The sequence below is a fragment of the Prosopis cineraria genome, unplaced genomic scaffold (assembly GCF_029017545.1).
Source record: "Prosopis cineraria cultivar Desert tree isolate PC_DT_omini unplaced genomic scaffold, ASM2901754v1 PC14, whole genome shotgun sequence".
Taxonomy (NCBI): Eukaryota; Viridiplantae; Streptophyta; class Magnoliopsida; order Fabales; family Fabaceae; genus Prosopis; species Prosopis cineraria.
The window spans coordinates 29,001,792-29,018,188 of record NW_026555345.1 but is presented as its reverse complement, the minus strand read 5'-3'; the positions used below and the strand labels follow the sequence as shown (position 1 = coordinate 29,018,188).

The 16,397-nt window shown below is 25.3% G+C and overlaps 1 protein-coding gene across 1 annotated transcript; it reads left to right on the top strand.

The window, feature by feature from the left end:
- Positions 1-14,222: 14,222 nt before the first annotated feature.
- Positions 14,223-15,694, top strand: LOC129292241 (phloretin 4'-O-glucosyltransferase-like). The gene has a single exon (XM_054929806.1). It carries the CDS (start codon positions 14,231-14,233, stop codon positions 15,668-15,670), a length of 1,440 nt encoding a protein of 479 aa, XP_054785781.1. The 5' UTR covers positions 14,223-14,230; the 3' UTR covers positions 15,671-15,694.
- The last annotated feature ends 703 nt before the right edge of the window (positions 15,695-16,397 follow it).

Below are 16,397 nucleotides of genomic sequence, written 5' to 3'. Positions count from 1 at the left end.
AGTTTTGAATTTCCCTGCAACGTTAACCATTCTCCAAGGATAAGCATCCCAACTGAGGTTTGGGTGCCCAAACCTATGTCAAAAGGTTATTAGGATGTTAAAATTTTGTCTAGATAAAAAAAATTATTGAGAAGAGCGTTGAGGAGATGTGTGTCCCAATTGAAATCAGGAAGATGAGCTTTGATCGTAACGTGCTGCATAATGAGCTTTGAATGAAACCTCAACAGTTCTAAGTTTTTTAACGTAGTTTTGAGCGGTTGTGATTAAAATTTATATCTAAACTGTCAGGTCCAATTTTAATAAATTAAATTTATTTATTTATTTAATATAATAATAATAATTTTAAAATAATTATTTATTATTATAATAATATTTTTGTGATTTCAAAAAAAAAAAAATTTGTGAAACTGCACCATTTTAGGTGCTGAGCAGAAACCGAATCCCCTGGCTACTCGTGCCGGGACTTGTCTCTACCGTCTCTCTTATTGTTTAATTTTTCTTCTCATTAACTTTTTTCTTTCTTTTCTTTCTTTCTTTTTTTTTTTTTTTTGTCTTTTGCCAAAAGATCGAAGCTGTTAAATTTAGGAAGAGTTTCAGTAAGGCACTTTACCCAACTTAATTTTAGTCGAAGTTTTTAAAATTTTACTGTACATGTGAGAGGATGAAATAAAATTAAAAAATTGATTGAAATGACCTTACTATCTTTAGTAAAGTGAACAATTAATGTATGTATGAAAAATAAATAACTGACGTATGAAAAATAAAAAATTAATGTAAATAAAATTTGCAACTCTCATTAATAGGATAATATTACTATGAAGAAATAAATAATTGACACGGGTAAAATGAGAATTGTAAATTTATAATAGTATTATATTGTTAATAAAAATTGTAAATTTTACTTATATTAATTATTCACTTTCCATATGTCAGTTATTTATTTTCTCTACATGAGTTGTTTTTGCGCCTAATTTGATTAGAAATAATAAAATTATTTCAATTAACTCTTTAATTTTATTTTAATCCTCCACATGCGTAATGATATTTTAAAATTTTAGAGGTTTGAGTAAAATTAAATTGAGCCAAAGGGGTCTCACTTTCCCTAAATTTATAAAAAACAAAACAAAACAGTTAAAGTATTGGGAAAAAAAAGTTACAAATAATAACAATATTTAACTTTATTAATATCAATATATATGTGCCCCTATAAATTATAAACAAATAACCTAGTTCTCTCAGTCTTTATACATGTTTAACTTAAATTGTAATTTAATATTCATAATTTATCAATATATTTTATATTTGTAATATACTATTTTTAAAAAAATTATAATTTTAAGTTTAATATTTTTTTCTAAAAATATGAATTAGTCACAAAAATATATGTAAGAAAAATCAGGTCCATTTTTATTATTATATATTTCAACTAATTTTTAAATTAAATCATTCAATTAAAGTTTACATTTGTCCAACTAACTTATAGATAAAAAAAAGTATTCAAACATGTAATACGACTTTTTTTACACACAAGCTTTTTGGAGGAGGTAATAAGGCTGTGTTTGGTGTAATATTATAATGGAATCATCTTTCAGGAAAACAGAACGTAGGAATTAAGGGAGAGGGAGAGATGATTTCAAAGACAAGGTGATTGGGGCAAAAAAACACATTTAGTACCAGCAAGAAGTCGTCGTTCTTACTGATATATATATTTTTTTTAAAGAAACTCTTGTACGTATTCAATAAACCATGTCATCTATACTTCATTTAATAAAAACATAACATTTAAATAACATTAAATATAAATTAATTTTGTCATTAATAATAATAATAAAATAAAATGTAAGAAATTAAATAAGTATTTAATTATAAAAATAAAATCATTAAAGATAATGACACATAAAATTTTAATTGATTAAATTGTTGTGATTTTATTGAATAGAGTATGGATAATATGATATATTGAATTCATGTAAGAATTTTTCTTTTTTTATACATGTTGTAAAATTAAAATTTGATATTGACCAATTTTTGACCAAAAAAAAAGTTTGGTACCAATCAATCAAGAAGGAGAAAAAAAAAAGTAGTCAAAGGGCATAAATAAATAGAGCGCAGTGGAATATCGATCATTAATTGATGATAATATTCTAAAATAGAAAGGCTATTATTTTTACGATAAATAATATTTAAATATTTATATAAAATACTTACGTTTTAATAAAATAAAAATTAAAATAATATAGATTGAAAAGGGGGAAATAGTCAAAATTAACCAAACATTTTTTGTTTGTTTTACCATTAACGAAAGCAACTCTTATTAACTCGAACCCAAGTAAAGGGGGCTTGTTTTTCATGTGAATGAACAATTCTTCTGTAACTTACAATAATATTCACCAATTGATAAGAAATTAATACAATTACTTTTAGGTCTCATATAAGTAAATTTATTATTAAAAAAATTCATAAAATTTATAAAATATTCTCAAGTTTTAAATCATATGCATTTACAATTTGACTAAGAGTATAAGTAACTGAACAATGACAATTTACAACTTGTAAAAAAAAATAACAACTTGTAATAGCATATTATAAATGTATAAAATTTAAAATTTAAGAGTATTTTATAAATTTTATAGGATCCTTTAATAATAAATTTTTTTATGTGAAACTTAAATGTAATGTTTCTTAAAAAATTCTCTCTTTAATTTTTTTTTTGGGAAACCTCTTTCATCATTGAGAGAGATTTTTTTGGTTCTATTATAAATTACATTATTAAATTTTTATCATAAATTTTCTCTTTCACTCTCTATTAAATATTGGAGAGAAAAAATATGTTATTAAAATATGTATATTTAATAAAAATAAAATTAAAAATTTATTAAATTTTAAGATAAAGTTAATGAATTTTAAATTTTTATTTATTTTTTATTTTTTAATTAAAGATTATATTTAAAATTTTACTTATTTTTATTTCTTATATTTTTATTATATTTATATTAATGAAGTTATTAAAAATAATTTATAAATTAGACGATAGGGAATACTCCAATGTATTACTGTTTCCTCGGGAATTGAAGGAATCAAAGAAAAGAGAAATACGCCAAGACCAGGGTTGTTTGCGGGCGCATTGAAAAGCTATATAGCTTTTTCTCATCCCACTTTAACTTGAGAGTGACGTGCAATAGACTTCCTCCTTACTAGGATATCTTTTACAAGTTTTATTTAATTTAAAATATAGAATATTAAATAATTTTTATAACCATTTTTTCATCTATTCCTCTATTTTGCTTATTATTCTTTTTTAAAATAATGATTACATTTAAATTTTAATTACCATTGCCAAAACAGTTGTGTAGAATATTTAAAATTATTTATTTAGCTCCAGAAATCTGTAACTTACTTACTCATTTACAATTTCAACTTTATACCCCCAATGCTTTTTATGAACATAATTTTAATATTTATTTTTCTTATGAGAAATTACTTATTCTATTTCAATAATTTGTAATTTACTTTATCTAATGTGCAATTCTATTTATGTTGATTTATAACTTGAGTTCCTAATTTTGTTTAAAAATTCATAAATAAAATTTCTTAAATAATTAATATTGAGATTTTGTGTTCATTAATTAAACTGAGATATAAAGTTGCAAATTAAGATAAATGAAGTTGCAAATGCCTATAAATGACATTATAAATTCAAGGTTAAAATATTTTTTAAATAAAATTTGAAACTTGAGTTTCAAACTAAGGTAAATTGAATTACAAATTATAGAGAGTAAGTTGCAAACTCTTGAAATTGAATAAGTAATTTCTCATGAGAAAAATAAATATTGATTTTGTATTCATAAATAAAATTGGGATGTAGAGTTATAAATAATAGTAGATGAAATTGTAAATATGAGAAAGTAAGTTACAAATTCTTTTGGATCTGAATAAATAACCTTATAAAATTCAATGTCTTTTTTTTATCAAAGCATATAAAATTCAATGTTAAAATTTTGTGCTTTTTATAAAAGAAATTGTGTTCTTAAATTAAATTAGGAAACCAAGTTGCAAATCTAAGTAGAAAGAGTTGTAAATTTGTAAGTTCAAAATTCTGTCAAGAGATAAATTTAGGATTTCATTTAAAAAAGATAAATTAAGGATTAAGGAACTTTTTTCGTATTTTGAAATTTATTGGTATTTATTGAAATAAAATGATTCCTTTGGGATTTAAGTAGAATTCCCTCAATTAATTAAGACAAGGCGTGCGAGCATGTTTGGTGTGGAAAATATTTTTTAGAAATGAAATAAACAATACGTATTTAAAGGAAAATGAGAAAAGTGTGCTTACTATTTTACTTTTAAAAAAGTAATGTCGTACCATATTTAATATTGGAAAAATCTCATTTAGAGCCTCAAAATATAAAAATTTGCATGTAGGGCCTGATAGAATCTTAAAACACATTATAAGTTTGAGTGTCTTTTTTAACAATTTTGTTATAGATGAAAAAACACATTTGCCCTTATTTTAATAGAATATTTATATATACACAATATGATGTCAACAAATTCTTAACATAATATTCATAAATACACAATATATATAGTAGTCATTAGCATAAAGCATGTTGTTTCAATAAAAATATAATATTCATTATGGACTTTATGTTATGTAAATTGATGAACATCATATTATTCATCGTTTGCTTATTTTACATTTCATTTGAAATTAAATCATGTACGTCAAATGTGTTGTGCATTCATAACATTGTGTTAAGAATTTATATAGATCATGTTATATATACGTAAACATCATATTGAGACAAGAATAAATATATTTATTCTTTTACAACAAAATTTGTAAGAAAGAAAAGCCTTCGAACTTGCGGTGCATTTTCAAATTTTATTTAGTTTTAAGTGCATATTTTTATATTTTGGGAGCTTAAGTGAGATTCTCCCCTTAATACTGTTGCACCTACTAGAACATTGTAGAAATGTTTTACACGTTTTTATGCGCATTGAAAGAGGGCCCCCATGGTCGGTCGTTTGTATCCTTTCTTTGTGGGGACTCCCCGGCCCGCTTCTATATGCTCGTGCACTTCAGAAACGGAATCAAATGAAATGAAGGAGACAATTCCCAATTAGCATTTAAGCTTTGGACCACTGATTGAAAGATCTCTCTCTCTCTCTCTCTCTCTCTCTCTCTCTCTCTCTCTCTCGAATCTCACACGAATCTGATGTTTGATAATCATAACGTCCAGAAGATACTTAATTTGAAAATTAAATGAGAGAATTGCATTAAAAAATTTAGCAAAAGTTATTCAAAATATGAACTTGTTAAAATAAAAATGTAAACTTGTTTTTTCAAATAAAACTTGTTATTAGTTCTATAAATAAGTTTATTATCAGATAAAGTTAAATTTTAGATCATATGTACCCAAAAACAAAAAACAAAAAAACAAAAAAAGTGTGCCGCCTTTTCTTATCCCGCTCCAACGAGTGCGTCCCTCAACGTCATGAATCTTGGCCACAAACCCACAGCCACAAATACCACAATTTATGAACCTTTTTTCTTCCCCCCCCCCCCCCTGCGTGGCTGTTTTGCAACTTGCGGTTAGGTTGTTAAGGTGAGGGCGAATTTAAAACTAATGTGAAAAATTTTAGATAAGATATAGTTAAATTTAATAATCTATTTTTTCAAAAAAAATTATATAGTTGAGTTTTAAAATTTTAAGTTAAGATGTTAACTTTTACTACTCTTTACTCATTTGTTTGCCCTTTTTATTCTTAACAAGGGATATTAAAATCAGGTTTTTCTTATATTGGCCCTGACTAGAACTACACGAGACCTGATGCTTGCGCATCTTTTAGGTTGATTGAGTGTAAGCAGAATTGGGTGGAGATGAGAAGTTTCACATCCATTAAAATTGGGTTTAAAACTAATATGAAATAAAAAGAAAGAAAATATAAACTTAAAGTTTTGGATTAATGTGTTATCGTTCTGCTACTCTTTATCCATATAAACTCTCTCTTGTTTCCAGTATTCACTCTCCATTACATGTTTTTTTTTTGTTTTTTGTTTTTGTTGTTCTATATCATCTCAGATATTCTTACATTTGATATTCACGTCTTTTCAAATATATACGATGTTTCCAGTATTCACTCTATTCCTAACGCATGCCCCTGGATGGAGGCATAGCTTGCCACTTCTATTTATACCCATCCTATAAATTAAGGTTTTAAAAACCGTAAAAAACCGGCTAATTTGACCGCTTCAGTTAATCGTGAACTGATTATTGGTCTGATTCAGTTGATCCCTCTGAATTGTGGCGTATTCAAACTAGTGAACAACTGGTAAACCGGTCAGAGGACTGAAAAACTGGAACAAAGCGATTTGTTGATCGGTCTGGAGTCGGGACGGTTCAAGAAAAAGAAAGAAAAAAATCCAGAAAAATGACGGAAACAATGACAAAAGAAGATGGCCGCCGAAGAAGGAAATAAAAGAGGAAAAACTAGAATGATGAAGAAATCTAACAGAAGAACGAAATAATGAATGAAAGAAAATAAAAATAATTTTTAACTGTTGTTGTGTTAAAAGATAAGTTGCTATTTAAAAAGTGTCAGTTAAAAACTTTAAATGTGAATTGCCTATGAAATTTTTTTAGGTAAATTAAGTGTGTCACATCATTTATAGTCTATTCAATTAGAATGTTCAAAATCATCTAAATAAAATATTATGTGATATTATTCTAATTAATTTTATTCTTATAATAGAATGTATGTTTAATTTCTTGCATTTTTTTCTATATACTATTATTAATATCAGAATCAATTTATATATAAGACCATTCAAATGTCATGTTTTTATTGGACAGACCACAAATGACATGGCGCACCTGATGAAATTCTTAGGTAGGTTGGGTGCACCATGTCATTTATGGTATGTCCAATAAAAACATGACATTTGGATGGTCTTATATATAAATTAATTCTGACATTAACGATAGTAGAAAGAGAAAAGATAAAAAAAATTAATTTTGTATTATGTTATAAAAATAAAATTAATTATATAAAAAAATTACATATAAATCGGATGGAGTTGACTTATTTACAAATAAGTCCTGTGAAATTTAAAAATTACAACTAGATTCCCTAGGACCAAAGTTTAATTTGAAATAAAAGACACTAATATCCTTATTAAACATATATGCATTACATCATTTAAATAATTTATAACTATTTATCAATAATTTACAACTATAATTTTAACTTTTTACAGCTGTAATTTCACTTCACATAGTAAATAATTAAATAATCATGCATTCTTAACAAACTTTAATATTAATTATTTATAATTATTTTATCAATAATTTACAACTATAATTTTAACTTTTTACAGCTGTAACTTCACATATTCAGTAGTTAAATGTTTAACTATTGAATATGTAAAGTTACACTTATAAAAACTTAAAGTTATAATTATAAATTATTAATAAAATAATTATAAATAATTAATATTAAATTTTGTTAATAATGCATGATTATTTAATTATTTAATATATGAAATTATAGGTATAAAAAGTTAAAATTATAATTGTAAATTATTAATGAAGTAGTCATAAACTAATTATTTGATTAATGTAAGGTATCCCTTATAGGGGTATTATTATTTTTATAGCCTAATTTTAAATTATACTCAAGTTCAAAGAAACCTGATTATAGTTTCTGAATTTTGCGGGACTTATTTGTGAAGAAGTTTATTCCATAGGACTTCTACATAATTTTTCCTCAAAAAATGTCACACAAAATTCTATTTAAATTGCTTTAAAAATTTTAATTAGACAAACTATAAATAACGTGATGTACTTAATTTACCTAAATATTTTTTCAAAATTTGAAACCCTAATTGATGTTGTCCCTCTGTTCTGGTGATATTACAAATAATCCATCCACAACCTTTTTTAACAAATTCAATTTAAATTAGTTAATAATTTTAAATGTTTAAAATTATTTTTAATAAAATAAATTATTTAGATAAAGGTGTTTAATTTGTTAGGAAATATCAAAACAAAGAACATTTATCAGAGAAACGATAAAAGCTTTAGATAAATTAAACAAGCTTATATTAGTCTTATTATATAAAAAATTAGAGGGATTAATTATTTTTTCCGAAATGAAATATACTTGCATTATTGAGTTGTCTCTGTTTCTTTTTTCTTTTTTATTTTTTGAATTCTGCATTATTGTCTCTTATTAATTTAGTCATTTATAACTAGATTTTTACCCCATGTAATGCATAGGTAAGAGAAAGACAGTAGAAGATAAATATCGTACATTAAGTTTTAATTTTAAAAAATTAATAGATGTTTGTTCAAATTTAATAATAAAAAAATTATCTCAATTTTAATTATTTAAGGTGCAAAATATATTTTTTAAAATTTTAGAATTCAAATCACCCTTAAACCAATAGTTTAAAGTTCATATTACACGTTAACCTTATTAAAACATTATTTTAATATCCTTAAAATAAACTATATTACTTTTCCCTTTATTTTAACTTAGTTATAAATATTTTTTATGTTTAAAATATATATGAATTTCTCTTAAAATTAATAATTAAGAGTTACAAAATACAAATATGTCTTCTACTTTTAAATTTTTATTTTCACCCATTTAATCATTAATTAATAGTTAAATTGGACTAAAATACCATTCTTGATATATTCTTTTAAATTTTTATTTATAATTTAAATTTAGTAGTCATACAAACTAATTTATTTAGTATTTTTTAAAAAAATTAAATACATAAAAAAACTAAATACATATTCTATGTTTTTAAAAATGTAAAATATTTTTAACCGAATCTCACCCTAATAAAATATATATTTGTCTTTAAAATAGCACTATTTTTTCATATTTACTATTTAGTTGAGTGTTTTACTCTAAAATAGATATAAAATGAGACTAAAGTTTAAATTTTAAAAATAAAGGAGAAGTCTTTACAACTTTAACAAAACAAAAGGGATATCAATGTATTTTACTCTATAATTTATTAATTTGTCAAAATTAATAAATTAAATCCTCTTCTATATCTCTACATTCGACAAATATGAGACTAAAATTTTAATAGAATGATACCTATAAGGAACGGCATTTATTTTGCAATGTACTACTCTTATATATATATATATATATAATAATAATAATAATAATAATAATAGCATTGTTTTTTTTTTAATTTCTCACCTCTTGCAATTTGAAATATATTCTCACTTTTGTATATTTAAAACCTATTATTTTATTAAAAATATTATATTCACCGTTAATTTTTACTATGAATCCTATATAGTCTCTCAAAATATAAAAATATTATTAGCTTGAATAACTTGTTTAAATTTTCAAAGTTTATAAGTATAGACCTCACTCACAAATTTTAATGGTAGGTCCCACGCATCATTTTTTTAAACCACACTACTCTAATTTTTTAAAAATAAAATTTACTAAAATTTTATATTCCTTCTATTACCTGTAGAGTCTCAAATATCTAAACATATAAAAAAATTATAATTAAACTTAACTCTTGACACTTTTAACTTTCAGATTTTTTTAAGTTGGTTTAATTATCCCAGTTATTAAAAATTATTTTATTTTATTTTTCTCTTTATTGAGTCCATAATTTTCATCTTTGAATATATATTTTTTTTATATTTAATTTTTAAAAATTTATAAAACCAATACATTTAAATAAAAAATTAAATAAAAAATTCATTTTTTTAATTTAAATAATTTTTAGAAAACATTTACATTTAAGTAGAAATACTTTAGTCCAATATATATGACTTAGCTTCTTCTTGTTTCTTAAGGCATCTCCACAATTGGCAAGCATGAAACTAAAATTTTAATGGGATGATACTTATAAGGAATGATTTTTATTTTGCAATGTACTACTTATATATATATATATATATATAGCATTGTTTTTTTAAAATTTCTCACTACCTACAATTTGAAATATAATAGAACTTATTCTTTTTCAAAATATGTTGCCCCTGTATCACCTTAAGGAAAACAAAACATATATTATAATGAATCATACTATATTTATGTCATAATATTATTTATAAATCATAATTATAATAGTAGCAACTCAAACAAACAATATAATCCATGTTATAACGTCATTCATCAATCATATGTACAATCATTAAAAATAACAAAATAATTATTGAAAAAAAATTATGTGTGCAATGGAAGATAAATTCATTAATATCGTATAATTAACTCGTAGCTCATAATTTTGTTTGCTTATAATTGAGACACATAACTACATCAATATTTTTTCATAAGTGTTTAAATCATAATCAACTTTTACATATAAATAATAAAATAATATATTTTCATATCTTACACAAGGGGTTGCCACAAGTTTTGGGAGTATGGCCAAAACTTTTGCATCCAAAAAATATGAATCAAATTTTTAAAAATTTGAAAGTATGACTTGTTAACATTGATATACAAAAAATTTATCATTAACATATAATAAATTTATCATTTAAAATTTAAAATGTATAAGAGATTTATCATTTATATATAATGGTATGTCATTGACAAATATAATAAATTGACCATAATACAAAATATAATAAATATTAGGCTGTTTGTTTAGTTTGATCCTATAATATGAGTGATATTTGAAAAAATCCCACAAATAATAAATATATAGAATTTTTGTGTATATTTAACACCTATCATTTTAATAAAAATTTTATATTTACCATTAATTTTTACTATGAATCCTATGTAATCTCTCAAAATATAAAAATGTTATTATTTTTTACACTTTATTTAAATTTTTAAAATTACTCAATGTAAACCCCACCACATTTTTTAATGGTAGATCCCACATGCCACTTTTTTTAAGTTGTACTACTCTAATTTTTTAAAAATTAAGTTTATTAAAATCTTACATTTACTCTATTACCTTTAAAGCCTCAGTTCATATTAAGTTTAAAATATCTAAATACATAAAAAATTTATAGTTAAGCTAAACTCTTGAGACATCTAGTTTTTGAGTTTTGTAGGTTGGTTTAACTGTCCTAAATTATTAAATTATTTTGCTTTATTTTTCTCTTTATTAAGTCCATAAATTGTGTCTTTGAATTTTTTTGGCCAATTTATATATTTAATTTTTTTAAAAAGTTACAAGATAAATACATTTAAATTTAAGTAATAAAAAAATTATTTTTTAGTCATTTAAATAATTTTTAGATAATATTTATATTTAAATGGAGGTATTTTAGTCCAACATACATGACTTAACATTCAACTTATGATTGGCTGGATGAAAATAAAATCTTAAAAATAAAAGGAAGGCTTATATTTTATAACTATCTATACTAAAAAATATTCATATAGATTTTAAAAAATAGAAAAGAGATATCATTAATTGAGATAAAAATAGACAAAATATTTTACTCATTTTTAACTATAAGTTTCATATTAACAATTTTTTTTTGTAAGTTCCACATGTACGTCTTTTACCATAGGGCCCACACTATTCTTTAACATTTTTATTATATCATATTACAAAAATTAAAAATGAAAAAGCAAAAACAAAAAAGCAGTGCTACATATCAAACAATTAAAAAGTAAAAAAAATATAAAAATCCGGATGGGTGCTGTAGATCTATAGTACCCATTGACGGCATTTACAATATATACTAGATTTTAAACCTGTGTCATGCACAAGAATTTAACAATTGATTCAATTTGAAGATAATGTTGAGAAAGTAAGAAAAAGATTTTAATAACATTGGCAAATACAAAGAAATAATAATATATTGCACCATAATTTTTAAATTTATTTTTGATTAAATAATAATCAAAGTTATTTTTTATTAACATCAAGAGTTAGATCATACCATTTTTAAAAGTTAAAGAAAATATTATACAAAAGGTGAGTTTACCTAAGACTTTTTTTTGTCATTTATATTTTTCATAATTCGTTGTCCAGATAAAAAATTTAGTAGAATATTTTATTTTAAAATTTATAACCCATGCAATGTCTTTGTTAAAAAATATAAGATATTTTTAATTGAATCTTACCTCTCAATAAAATAGTTACTTACTTTTAAACTATTTTTATTTTTTCATATTTATCTCTATTAAACACTCTATAATAAATCTAAAGTCATTAATAGGGGCACTTTTTTTTTAAAAAGGCAATGATTATACATTAAAAGATTAAAAATATCTTACATTTTTTAATATATAATTCCTTAAAAAATATCCTATATTTTTAAATAGAGAGAGTAAGTTATTTTTAATTAAATCTCATCTTTTAATAAAATAGTTATCTATTTTTAAATTAACATCATCTTTCTATATTTACTATTTAATTGGATGTTTAACTCTAAAATAATTATAGCTTTAAATATTAAAAATATCTTATATTTTTTAACATCCAAACCTTGAGAAATAACCCATAAAAAATACTTTATATTTTTTAACAAATGGAATAAGTTTATTAAAATAATATTTCAAACATGTCTGTGTAAAAAAAAAACTTAATAAAATAAGAGATAAATTAGTCAATATAATTTGTTTTTATGTTAATTTAAATTTTATTGCATATCTAATACCTATTATTTTTACTAAGAATCTTATATTCGTATATAACTTTTACTATGAATCCTACATAAATGATAGGTTCCACAATCATTTTTTTACCATTAGTGACTTCTTTGCATATCAAACACCTGTTATTTTTATTAAAAATCTCATATTTATCGTCAATTTTTACCATAAATTTCACATAATCTTTCAAAATATAAAAATATTCATATTTTTTTTACACATTGTCTAAATTTTTAACTTGTATAGATGTTAGTCCCATGCCCAAATTTTTTAGTAGTAGATCACATATTTACTTTTTTACCGAGTCCTACAACTATACTATCTATGTTTTTAACAAAATTATCCATTAACTAATTTTAATATTTTAAAAATAATTACTAATTTAATTTTATTAATGAAATTATAGGTCCCACACCTACTTTTTTATCATTAGAAATTTCTTTATATATCTAAAACCTATTATTTTACCATGATATTTTAAAATATAAAAATTTTATTTTACCTCACACCTTATCTAAATTTTAAAAATTTTTAAATATATGCCCTCATTCACATTTTTTAATGGTAAGTCTACACACTATTTTTTTGAACCACACTATTTAATTTTTAAGAAAATAAATTTTATTAAAATCTCACATTCTCTCCATTCCCATTAAATCTTCAAATCATATCGATTTTAAAATATATAAATATATTAAAAAAATTTATAGTCAAGCCCAGCTCTTGCACCTCTCACTTTCAAATTTATTTAGGTTGATTTAATTATTCTAAATTTTTAAAAATTATTTTATTTTATTTTTCTCTTTATTAAGTCAATAAACTACATTTTTTAAAATTTTTTTGGTCAATTTATATATTTAACTTTCTAAAAAAGTAAAAAATTTAGTTTTTTGGTAATTTAGATAATTTTTAGACAATATTTATATTTAAATAGGAGCACTTTAGTTCAATACATATAATTTAATGGTCAAATAATGGTTAGGTAGATGAAAATAAAAATAAAAAAAAGGCTTGTATTTTATAACTATTTTATTTGGAGAAATGTTCATATATGTTTTAAAAAATAGAAGACATATATCATTAATTAAGATAAAATAAAGAAAATGTCAAAACACTTTACTCATTTTTAATTATAAGTTTTATATTTTGCAGGTCCTACAAATACCTCTTTTATTACAAGGTCAAGATAATTTTTTATCTTTTTTTATTTTTACCATATCATATTTAAACAAAAACTGACAAATTTTCTTTAAAAAAAAAGACAGTCGGATTGGCAGTGTAGATGTTTACCGATCTGGCAGCTACCAATTTTTTGTTTTTTACCAGAAACGACTACCCATCTAAAAAGAGAGAGAGAGAGAGAGAGAGAGAGAGAGAGAGAGAGAGAGATCAGGTATTGTAGATATACAGTACCCCATCCGACAGCTTTTACAAGGTAGATATAGATTTAGATTATAGATCATAGATTACAGATTGTTTTTGCTTTTGTGGGGACCAAATTATTCTTGTCATCTACGTATACGTCCTCGCGTGCTCCAATTCTATTGATCACCTGGTGCACTCAAATTCCTACCAGTTTCAAGCTTCCTCACGCTCAGCGACCGCCGATACCATGGCACAAACGCAGCAACACTTCCTGATTGTTGGATTTCCGGCGCAAAGCCACCTGAACCCTACTCTCCAGTTCGCCAAGCGACTTATCGGCATGGGAGCGCGGGTGACTCTGCTGATCACTGTCTCCATGCACCGCCGTATCATCCGGAATCCCATAATCGACGGCCTCACATTCACCACCTTCTCCGACGGTTACAATGACGGTTTTGCCAACACACTTGACGACGCTAAAGTCTCGCTCTTCATGTCTGAGATGAAACGTCGTGGAAAACAATCTCTTGCCAATCTCATCATGGCCACCAAATCCAACGGAGGTCAAACTTTCACCGGCTTAATATACACTCTATTCGTTCCTTGGGCTGCAGAGGCAGCGAGTTCATTTAACGTGCCGTCGGCGCTGCTCTGGATTCAACCGGCCGCCGTGCTGAACATATACTATTACTACCTGAGGGGCTATCGAGAATACATTGAGACCAAAAGTGAAGATCCCGAATCAGATATAAAATTACCAGGAATGCCATTGCTGAAGACGAAGGACCTTCCCTCGTTCCTACAACCTTCGAATATTTACTCTTTTGCCATTCAGTCCATGGACGAGCACTTTCGTGAGCTGGAGAAGGAGGTGATGCCACGAGTGCTGGTGAATAGTTTCGAAGCGTTAGAATCGGAAGCCATCAGAGCCATTGATAAGCTAAACATGATCCCGATCGGGCCGTTGATTCCGTCTGCGTTTTTAGATGGAAAGGATCCGAGTGATAAATCGTTTGGGGCTGACATCTTCAGTTGCTCAAGCAGTTATATGGGATGGCTTGACTCGCAGGCAGAGTGTTCGGTGGTATATGTTGCATTCGGAAGCCTTTCGGTGTTATCTGGGAAGCAGATGAAGGAAATCGCATGTTCTCTTTTGGATTCTGGAAGGCCATTCTTGTGGGTCATCAAGGATAATGAAACAAGGGAAGAGTCAGAAAAGAAGGAACAGGAAAATGGGAACTGTAGAGAAGAAGAAAAGACGACGAGGAGGGGCTGGAGGAGGGAATTGGAAGAGAGGGGTAAGATAGTAAATTGGTGCAGTCAAGTGGAGGTTCTGTCACACAGTGCAGTGGGATGTTTTGTTACCCACTGTGGTTGGAATTCGACCATAGAAAGCTTAGTTTCAGGGGTACCAATGGTGGCGTTTCCTCAGTGGATAGACCAAGGGACCAATGCGAAGCTGATAGAAGACTTGTGGAAGACAGGTACGAGGGTGTCGGTGAACGAAGAAGGAGTAGCAGAGAGCGAAGAAATAAGGAGGTGTTTGGATGCGGTGTTGGGGAATGGAGAGAAAGCAGTGGAAATGAGAAAGAATGCCAGGAAATGGAAGGAGTTGGCCAGAGAGGCCGTGAGAGAAGGAGGGTCTTCCGATCAGAATCTGAGGACTTTCATGAAGGAATTTGCATGATGTCGCTGATGAATCAATTTCATGTTCAAGGATGCTAAGTAATAAAGAATGAACAATCACATAAGATACTAAACGTTTGACAAATGTTCCAAAGTGATCTTTTTTAAAAAAAATAAATAAATAAAACGGGAGAACCTTGTGCTTTGATTGTAGTCTCTACTGTATTATTTCATTGTTGTCAGTATGTTTAAATTTATTTGTCTAATTAACGTTGATCTTTAGGATTTAAAAATAAATATAATGACTATGAGCGTATGAGCGTACCGGTGGAATTAATTTTGATGTAACTTTGTTTATCTCTTTGTTCACATGTTAGAAAAATGTACATTGACGAGAAAACAAATTCACCAAGTATGATTAAAAATAAAAGACAAGGAGAAAAAAAATGTTTTCTTTGATGTTTAGACGTTTAAACGTAATATGAGAGATAAATATAAAATTAATTACTTTCGTTGTTAAAAAATATAAGAGATTTTCTGAAGAGTTGAATGTTAAAAAATATAAGGCGTTTTTAGTTTTTTGAGGTGTAATAATTATTTTTTTAAAAAGTGCCCCTATTAATAATGACTTTATATTTATTGTAGAGTGTTTTATAGAGGTAAACATGAAAAGATAGAGGTAGTTTGAAAGTATGTAACTATTTTATTGGGGGTGAGATTCAATTAAAAATACCTTATATTTTTTAATAGAGAGAGTATATATTAATAAAAAAAATTTAAAAAAATTT